Source organism: Sinocyclocheilus grahami, unplaced genomic scaffold (assembly GCF_001515645.1).
Source record: "Sinocyclocheilus grahami isolate Dianchi unplaced genomic scaffold, SAMN03320097.WGS_v1.1 scaffold887.1, whole genome shotgun sequence".
NCBI lineage: Eukaryota > Metazoa > Chordata > Actinopteri > Cypriniformes > Cyprinidae > Sinocyclocheilus > Sinocyclocheilus grahami.
Window position 1 is genome coordinate 388813 of NW_015506066.1, and position 10591 is coordinate 399403.

General features: G+C 39.5%; 1 protein-coding gene across 1 annotated transcript in view; it reads left to right on the forward strand.

Moving 5' to 3' along the window:
• LOC107563708 (nuclear factor of activated T-cells, cytoplasmic 1-like) overlaps positions 1-7285 on the forward strand; it is a 32843-nt gene extending 25558 nt beyond the window's left edge. The window contains exons 7-9 of the mRNA XM_016248655.1: positions 800-855; positions 5109-5241; positions 6945-7285. Of these exons, the coding sequence (XP_016104141.1) occupies positions 800-855; positions 5109-5241; positions 6945-7285 (530 nt within the window). The remainder of the gene's footprint in view (positions 1-799; positions 856-5108; positions 5242-6944) is intronic.
• Positions 7286-10591: the final 3306 nt, after the last annotated feature.

Consider the following 10591-nt stretch of genomic DNA (forward strand, 5'->3'; position numbering starts at 1 on the left):
AAAAAAAAAAAATATATATATATATATATATATAAAACATCATGACAGGCTAAATAGGAAAACCATGGGGAAATATTATTTTAGTATTAGCCATGTTACATAATGGCATATTAAGTGACACTAATTTGCACCAAAAATTCATAAAAGCAACAAAATACATATTTCTCCTACATTTATCTTTTGTTTTCATCCCTTTAAAACTTGATACATCTATTTATCTATATTAACTATGCATAGTTGTATGTTTAATTTTCATGTAAATAAAATATGATGATGATTATTATTGATTTTTTCATTTAAAGTTATTATTATTCATACTAAATTTCTGCATGATGTCTAGCTTTTGAGGATCTTTTGGTCTACTTTGTCAGGCAGGTCCTATTTAAGAGATTTCTTGATTGCGAACAGGTGTGGCAGTAATCAGGCCTGGGTGTGGCTAGAGAAATTTTACTCAGGTGTGATAAACCACAGTTTTAACAGGGGGGCAAACACTTCTTCACACAGGGCCATGTAGTTTTGGATTTTGTTTTCCCGTAATAATAATCATTTAAAAACTGCATGTTGTGTTTACTTGTGTTATCTTTGACTAATATTTAAATTAGTTTGATGATCTGAAACATTAAAGTGTGACAAACATGCAAAAAAAATAAGAAATCAGGAAGGGGGCCAACACTTTTTCACACCACTGTACATCTTCAATTCAGAATTGAAGTTCTATGGTGTATTCCTTTGCATATGCGAGGTGAATGTTAATAATATGCTATAAATTTGTGCTCTTTTTTTTATTTATTATTTGCAGATGGCCATCACATATGGGAAATGGAGGCCAAAGTCAACAGAGAATCATCCAAATCTGTAAGTCTCCCATTTTTCACCATTTAGTTTTACACCAAAAAAGGAAGCAAGATGAAATCCTGACAAATATCTTAATTAAATAAATTTTTTGTTGTATTGTTGTGTTTGAGGCAAACAGGTTGTTTTTTGTGTGTCTAAAGCAGATATAATGTATGAGTTGAGCCCTACTCGCTGCTCTCGGGAGGAAACACACACACACACACACACACACACACAAACACGCACAACACTCGCACATGCAAACCTTCTCCTTGTTTTCTCCATGGAAGATTCTTTCTGTGAGAGCTCAGGGACCACAGTTTAGACTCTGGGATTAGACAGTGTTTGTGTGTGAATCACTGCACCTGCTCCCCACACCACACACACTTGTTAGGTAGCACATGTCTGTCTGTAGAGCTCAGACTGTTGGAAGAGACCCATTCTAAAGGTCTTAACCATCAGTGTCCAGCTAAGAAACATAGACTTAGTTCAAATAAAGTTCCGGAATGTGATCGAATATTTTATTCAAAGGCAAAAGCACCAGCTATTTAGCATTTTATTTGCGTAGTGACTCTTTAATTGCTTCTCGGCAGAACTTTCAAATGCAAGTTTGGGTCCCACTATCAGAAAATGAGCTAGCTAAAATTCCTTCAAATTTATGGCAACATTTTATTAGCTTCTGTCTGAGCACATGTGTTCATTATAAAATGAAGAGAGCTCTATGGCTGTCATATTTTTTTAGGATGAATTCATGTTTGTTTTTTCCCTGCTTGAGCCAAAAGCTCCCTGAAAGCTAGCCTTTGTCTGGTGTCTCTTGGTTCATAACTTTATGAGAGCCTCCACGCCTGGTTTCAATGCTCAGCGAGTGAATGGGGACCATCTGTTTGAATGGAGCATTAATGTGTTAGACAATTTTTTACAAGGACGCCTTTGATTTCTACCCCTCCCTGCCCTGCTGTGTGTGTATATGTATATTTATTTAATGTGAACCATTTTCTCACACAGTCTAAACCACATGGCTCTTTTAGTTTGGTAAGCTGGCTTGTGTCAGCGGCCCTTTTTTTAAGTTTTGGAGGGATTTGTTTGTCTTTTCACAATCGGCACATTCATCTAAAAATGAAACAAAAAAAAACAGAAGATTAAGCATGATCTTCTTTAAAGTCACAATACTTTTTCATATAAACACCAACATTTGAAATTTGTTGCTAGAATGTGGTGTGTGTAAATCAGAGGAATACTATTCAGTTGGTGGCTCCAGAAAATTCATAAAGAAAATGGCCTTAAAGGGGTCATATGATGTTGCTAAAAAGAACATTATTTGGTGTAATGAAATGTGTTTATGCAGTTTAAGGTTAAAAAAACACATTATTTTCCACATACTGTACATTATTGTTTCTCCTCTATGCCCCGCCTTTCTGAAACGTGTCAATTTTTACAAAGCTCATCGGTCTGAAAAGCGAGGTGTGCTCTGATTGGCCAGCTATCCAGTGCGTTGTGATTGGCCGAATACCTCAAGCATGTGATGGAAATGTTACGCCCCTTACCATACTGTGATGCCTTGTCCCAGCCGGAGTGATGAGACAAAAACATTAAAACCCATTATAAACTAGACATTTGTTGCATCCAGTGGGGACATAATTACATAAAACCATGTCTGCATTTGTGATCGGAGAAATGACAAACAACAAGCGCTACTCTACACATTTGGGCGGCGTTATGCAAATCTTCCCACATCGTGACGTAGACACGTAGGGGCGTGTTAGAATGAGCCGTTTTAGGTAAGCGTGGTTGACTCTTAACTTTTATAAAGAATGTCTCTTTGGAATTGAGACTTTAGTCTTTGCAACTTTACAGATCTTCTTTATCTAACACTCCAAAGAGAAAGGAAAAATTTAAATCACATCATATGACCTCTTTAATCATTTTTTTAAATGTTTTTTCATTTGCTTCTGATCTCCTAAATAGCACTGTGTATTCAGTGTGGTCAAACATACAGTAAAATGGTAATATTGTGAAATAGAATTATTACAATTTAATAACTGTTTTCTGTTTTATTATATTTTAAAATGTCATTTAATCCTGTGTTGGCAAAACTGAATTTTCAGCATCATTACTCCAGTCTTCAGTGTCACATGATCCTTCAGAAATCATTCTAATATGCTGATTTGTTGCTCAAGAAATATTTCTTATCATTACCAATGTTTAAAACGGTTGTGCTGCTCAATAGTTTTGTGGAAAGAGTTATATATTTTTTTCAGGATTCTTTAATGAATAGAAAGTTCAAAAGAACAGTATGTATTGTCATTAACAGTGTAAAAGTCTTTACTGTCACTTTTGATCAATTTAATGCATCCTTGCTGAATAAACAATACATAGTCCTACTGACCCCAAACTTTTAAATAGTAGAATACATGTGCATTAACTGAACCAGCCTAAAAAATAGTTTTCAGCATGATTTAAGATAAAGACAAAAGATAAAAACTTAAAAGATTTAACACAAAGATAAAACATGATTTTGAGATTTTATTACTATTTTGTAGCATGAAATGTCATGTTTGTCGCAGTTTTGGAGATTTCAGTCTTTCTCAATTGAAGTAGATAAGAACTGCAGGCGTATAACCAAAATAGCTTCTTTTGTGCGTAACCAAGTTGAGGCTGCCAAATTACCTAAGTCACCTTAATTTTGTACAGTGAATATGCTGTTTCACTCAGAAATGCGTCACATTACAAAAGGAAAATGAGTTGTGAAAGACAGTTCATGTTGGATTTATAGGTACATGGGTGTGTTGTTGCTATTTTAACACATTTAAGTATTTTTTACTTGGGTAAATCAGAATTTTGTTGGAGTTTGCTGTGGGCCAAGGGTCCTAAGCACAGCTGCAGATCAGACTAATGGATGAAATTCTCTCTAACACATTGTGCTTGGTCTGGCATTGCTCTGCGGCTAAGACGATGTGCTAATATAAATAGTCGGGGAGCTCACCTGCACATGGTTCTAAAACCTGCAAGAAGACTGATGACTTCCTCTCTGGCTACTGGACAGCACCTCCATCAATCTCCTCTCAGCCACACAGGGTTCATCTCAGGGTGGAGGAAAAGAGGTTGAGGGAGATAGACAGTTTGACACTAGCAGCACCTTTCTCATACTGTAGTTATAATCGCAGACGGCTCAGCGGTCAAAAGTTCAGTGGTGTCTGGAGACAGAGAGGGGAGAAGCGCGGGGGAAATAAACTGTCTGGACGGAGTCCCCGGACACACTCTCATTCAGGGTGAGAAGCGCAAAAATAACACCGTCTGCTGCATGCAGTTTGGTTTGTCTGAACCTCATCTGCCCTGAGCTCACAAAGCCACAATCGCTGGATGCTTGTGCGGCTGTTGGATGGAGCACATGGTGTGAGATTGAATAATGGAGGCAGTGTTGTTAAGGCTTTTGTTATCTTGAAACTCTTTATTCATTCAAATGCCTGATGAAACCATTCCAACTGATTGTGTTAAAATACCTTCTATTTTCTACGCTTATTATTCAGGACTACTAGAAGTAACTCACCCAGTGGCTCTGTGGTGTTATAAAAACATTGTTCTGTTTGTTTGAGCATCCTGACCAGCCCAGCACATCAACATTTATTTGGACAGAGGAACGCTGGTACCCCAATGAAGGTCCCCCCCCCCATTTCTGTCACCTGATGGAGTTTGGGTTCCTTACCACTGACTTACTTAGTTGAGGTTCGAAAGACACTTAATATTCTGTCATTTTATCAGTTTGACAGCAGTGACGCTACTTGATGATAACTTGATTTGAATTAAGCGGAATAATGTCACTATATTGTTTAGGTGCTTGTTAGCGGAATCGAATTTGTGCATAATTGACAAATTTCACAACATCGACACTGTTATTAAAATTAATTGAATCAACATTGAACTCACTTGAGCTGAATAACGACACTACTGTCTTCGGTTGAGCTGCTTATCGCTGAATTGAACTTGTTTCATAACTGATGAACTTTTCACAGTTATTGAACTGAACTGAATCAACACTGAACTGAAAATGACACTATTGTCTTCGGTAGAGCTACTTTGGTTGAGCTGCTTATCGCTGAATCGAACTTGTTCATAATTGATTAACTTTACACAGTTATTCAACAGAACTGATTAAACACTGAACTGACTAGTGCTAAATAATGACACTATCATTTTGTTAAAGCTGTATAAATAAAGGTGACTTGACTTGACACTGGCTCAACCGATTCTATTTCAGTTCATATTTTGCATTTCAGGTGGCTTTGCTTGTGGACGTCCCACCGTACCGGAATCAAAGAATATCCAGTCCAGTTCAAGTGAATTTCTATGTGTGCAATGGCAAACGGAAGAGAAGCCAGTACCAGCGTTTCACATACCTGCCCACAAACGGTAAAATATCACCTCCTTCTACTTTAATTCTAACACACTCCTTTATTTCCAATCTGTGACTGAAGAAATTCTGAAGCCTTTTTAGTGGATGGAATTGTTGTTAGTTTTTCTTTGTTAAAATCATTTCCATAAAATGTGTTCTTTTCCATACCTGCTGCGGGAGCAGTGGAAGGGCAGTGACAGGGTGGGGTTCAGTATGTGAATGCAATTATTCAAATCCAGACTGGTTGCCAGGTGAAAAAAAAAAAAAAAAAAGACTTGACATCTGAAAAGTCCTAACCACTGCAAATTCCCTCAGGCCCAGTGTGCGTAACCAGTGGGTGGTTCAAAGGCTTGAGTCAGACCCAGCTTGTCCCAGCCCTGTCTCCTGAAGTGTGGGCACTGCAACTACAGGCCGTCCCACTCACACTGCAGTACTGTCTTTTTTTAGACTGGACACTATAAAGATGATGCAGTGTATATGTCCAGCATATTTTATTATAATGTGGGTGGAACAATGAAACATTTAGCTAAACATTATCTTTTTAGGGCAGTCTTCAGGTTGTGGCCAAGGACCCCTAAAATAATTAGTGTTATTATTATTTTTAATAATTAATTATTGAATAATTAAGTAATAATTGAATTATTAATTTAAATTAATAATAAAATATAAATAATATTAATAATAATAATAATAATTATTATTATTATTATTGTTATTTAAATGCGCCTGGAAGAAAAGTGTTAAAAATCTGAATAATCTGGCTTTTGAGGTTAAACATGAGGCGTAGTGACAGATATCTGCCTGTCTCTATAGTCATGTGCTAGAAGCCTCATTTCCCCTTTCTGGGCTTAAAATAGGTGTCTAGGCTCTATTTTAAACTTGTGGTCAGTCTGGGTGGCAAAGAGAGTTCCCGTTTTTCTCTGTATTGTTGACAGAATGCAAAATAAAACTTTAGGACTTCTGTGGAGGCATGTTGCCCGCGTAATCTTATAGGATATATATATAGGATATATATATATATATAACCTATATAAATATATATATTTAGGTTATATAGGCTTTATATATATATATTTTTTTTTTTTAGGCCAATAGGCTTATATTTATGTCACTATGTTGTTTAAGTCACAAAGTCTCTTTTGCTACTGTGTGTCAATAATGGGCAGCCTTACTGCTAGTTTGAACTCAATACACTGAATATCTTTTTATCTGTTTTTAATCCAGTCTCAGTCCAATTCTTAGCCCAGTTGCAATTTGGCTCCTTTAAACCAGAGATCCCATCTTAAAATGACAACCTGAATCTTCTACTGAGAGAAAAATTTAGATTTTTTTTTTTGGTTGAGCTATGGATGTGAAGCAGTAGCAGTAAAATATTTCATAATGCACGCTTATATGGTATTAGCACTGGGGGCAGAGCCAAAAAAAATAGGCCTTTTATTTTCGAAAGCAGCTGGAAGGCTCTTGTGGTGATGATTCATCCCTTTTTTCCCTCTTTCTTTAAATATTTTCAATTGGGCGGGAGCGCGTAGCCTCAGACACATAGTCTCATTGATGAGAATGTTTGTTTCGCTGTGGGTATCCTAGCCACAAACCCACTCACTCATGCTAGCTCGCATAAAGTCACATGAACCCAGAACGTGTGTTTATTCGTTTTTCTCCTTTCCCCCGTTTTCTTCATCTGATCTTTCTCTTTGCTCTCTTTTCCCCTTCGCCTTCCCAGTTCCAACCATAAAAACAGAGCCGCACGATGACTACGACCTCCCCCAGGTTTGTGCGCCGCTCCATTCCGCCGGGTTGGTGCTTCATCCGAAGCCCTACTACAGCCCCCCGGCAATGACCCCCATGATGCCCTCAGAACTAAGGCCTTGTGTCATGGGCTCATTCACATCGAGCCCTCAGAGACTGGTGGCAAAGCCCACCTCCCTGTCCTGCTCTTCCTCCCCCAGCACCAGCCCCAAACTACAGGATCTTTCCCCACCTCACCTCTCCACTAAGTGTATATCAGCAGGATCGAACCTAGGCCCCCAGTCTCCAACGAGCACCATTTGCATACTCGTTTAACCTGGCAAACTTAGGCAAATCCAGTGAATATTTTATCCTTGTAAACACAACTTTTTTACCCCAGGCCTACTGATTAAAAACCATGCGTGCCCTGACTCTGGGACATTGTGTAATGTCAGCCAGTCAGATTAGAACTTGCCAAACTGAGAAAGTATTGTCCAGTTTTGCCTGTAATATGCATCAGGCGGTCTCTGGCTGGTTTGTGGGTGTACTGACACTGAGACTAATGGCTCTCTAGTGTATTCGCAGAGGCCCAAACATTATTGGTAATGAAAAGATCTGCTAAAACATCACATGGTGCTTCAAGCCCAACAGGAGGTCTCTTTCCAGCAATGCCATTAAGTTTGTATCATGGGGATATACAAATAATCTGGACGCTTTTCAACACTATTGAACATATGATGGGCCATCAGCATTTCTTAAACCTTTGAGTATCTTCCTTCCTTCAGCCCTAATTTAGTGAGAGAAATTGTCTTGAATCATTCTGCTAGTGATCTAAGTTCTCTTCTTGGAGTTTAAAGAAGATGTCGGATAGCGGATTACAGATGCCATAGTGGTTTCCTTAAGTTCCAGAAGAGGCTTAGGTCTTCATTCGTTTGAGCGGTTGAAATATAGTCCATACCACTCAAACTAAGCGGAAACATGGACAAGTAGTTATGCATGGAGTGAGAGCGGGATTTTTTATGGGTTTGCTTTTTAAAATTATTACCTGTCATTTCTCCCCTGGCAAAATATAACACATTTTACCAAGCGCTAACACGGCTACCCGTGTCATTATACGTTCGGGTTGCATTTCTTCTAGATTGTAGCTGTAATGGACTCTGTCAGGTGTGGCATTCGCTGAGCTTGTCGACCACTCTCATTAATTTTATTTGAAACAGAGGCACTTTTCTACAGGCACAAAACCGTCGTCCATCATGCACAGCTGTCGGTCTATCTAGTATTGAGGTTTTCTGTTGCTTTAGCTGTCTTATTATCATTGAAGATGTTCTTACTTCTTATTATATACTTGAATAAGCTGTCAGGTGTGATGAAGGTACTTTCAAACTTCACAACCAACCGCTTAACCAATCCTTCAGTCTTCATTTACTGCCCACTGTTTCCTCTGATACGTTCCTTCTGTTGTTTTCCTTTGCTTCTTGAGGAGGGGTAACAAACCCTTTTACTCATGGAAACTCTTACAAAAGCTGGCTGCGAGCCTGGCTCCTGGCCTTCACCAGCCGTAAGCTTTGAGGGGCCTCACTGCAATAAAGCACACTGACTTGGCCACTGCCAACGCAAGCCTGTGGCTTGAGCTCTGCCAGGAAGAGTGATCCAGCTCGACCCAAGCCAAAGCAGTAGACCCTGCAGTAAAGGAGGGGGTCACTACGGGAACCGCTCCACACCACGTGACTCCAAGAGCAGGGTTCCCCATAAGAAACCACAACAAACTTTCCAATTTAGCCTGTGGGGCTGTTAAAGGGGTCATCGGATGCAAAATTCACTTTTGTTGTTGTTTGAACATAAATGTGTTATAATGATAAAAATCCACCCAGTGTTTTTTTTTTTAATCCCCATTTTAAAATCCCCTTTCTCAAATCAGGCCGTTCTGAGATTCATGTCAGAATGATGTAGTTCTGCACAGGCCCCTCCCACGATAGTTGATTGACAAGGCCATCTTACCTTAGACCCACCCTGAGTGAGCTGTCATCAGTGTGTCGATTCCAGTGCAGGGGAAAACAAGAACATCTCCGATTAAGCAATTGAGGTGTTTTGTTGTTGGATGTAATAATGAACATAGCAGTCGTCATTTTCTGGTTTGTGGGTGTACTGACACTGAGACTAATGGCTCTCTAGTGTATTCGCAGAGGCCCAAACATTATTGGTAATGAAAAGATCTGCTAAAACATCACATGGTGCTTCAAGCCCAACAGGAGGTCTCTTTCCAGCAATGCCATTAAGTTTGTATCATGGGGATATACAAATAATCTGGACGCTTTTCAACACTATTGAACATATGATGGGCCATCAGCATTTCTTAAACCTTTGAGTATCTTCCTTCCTTCAGCCCTAATTTAGTGAGAGAAATTGTCTTGAATCATTCTGCTAGTGATCTAAGTTCTCTTCTTGGAGTTTAAAGAAGATGTCGGATAGCGGATTACAGATGCCATAGTGGTTTCCTTAAGTTCCAGAAGAGGCTTAGGTCTTCATTCGTTTGAGCGGTTGAAATATAGTCCATACCACTCAAACTAAGCGGAAACATGGACAAGTAGTTATGCATGGAGTGAGAGCGGGATTTTTTATGGGTTTGCTTTTTAAAATTATTACCTGTCATTTCTCCCCTGGCAAAATATAACACATTTTACCAAGCGCTAACACGGCTACCCGTGTCATTATACGTTCGGGTTGCATTTCTTCTAGATTGTAGCTGTAATGGACTCTGTCAGGTGTGGCATTCGCTGAGCTTGTCGACCACTCTCATTAATTTGATTTGAAACAGAGGCACTTTTCTACAGGCACAAAACCGTCGTCCATCATGCACAGCTGTCGGTCTATCTAGTATTGAGGTTTTCTGTTGCTTTAGCTGTCTTATTATCATTGAAGATGTTCTTACTTCTTATTATATACTTGAATAAGCTGTCGGGTGTGATGAAGGTACTTTCAAACTTCACAACCAACCGCTTAACCAATCCTTCAGTCTTCATTTACTGCCCACTGTTTCCTCTGATACGTTCCTTCTGTTGTTTTCCTTTGCTTCTTGAGGAGGGGTAACAAACCCTTTTACTCATGGAAACTCTTACAAAAGCTGGCTGCGAGCCTGGCTCCTGGCCTTCACCAGCCGTAAGCTTTGAGGGGCCTCACTGCAATAAAGCACACTGACTTGGCCACTGCCAACGCAAGCCTGTGGCTTGAGCTCTGCCAGGAAGAGTGATCCAGCTCGACCCAAGCCAAAGCAGTAGACCCTGCAGTAAAGGAGGGGGTCACTACGGGAACCGCTCCACACCACGTGACTCCAAGAGCAGGGTTCCCCATAAGAAACCACAACAAACTTTCCAATTTAGCCTGTGGGGCTGTTAAAGGGGTCATCGGATGCAAAATTCACTTTTGTTGTTGTTTGAACATAAATGTGTTATAATGATAAAAATCCACCCAGTGTTTTTTTTTTTAATCCCCATTTTAAAATCCCCTTTCTCAAATCAGGCCGTTCTGAGATTCATGTCAGAATGATGTAGTTCTGCACAGGCCCCTCCCACGATAGTTGATTGACAAGGCCATCTTACCTTAGACCCACCCTGAGTGAGCTGTCATCAGTGTGTCGATTCCAGT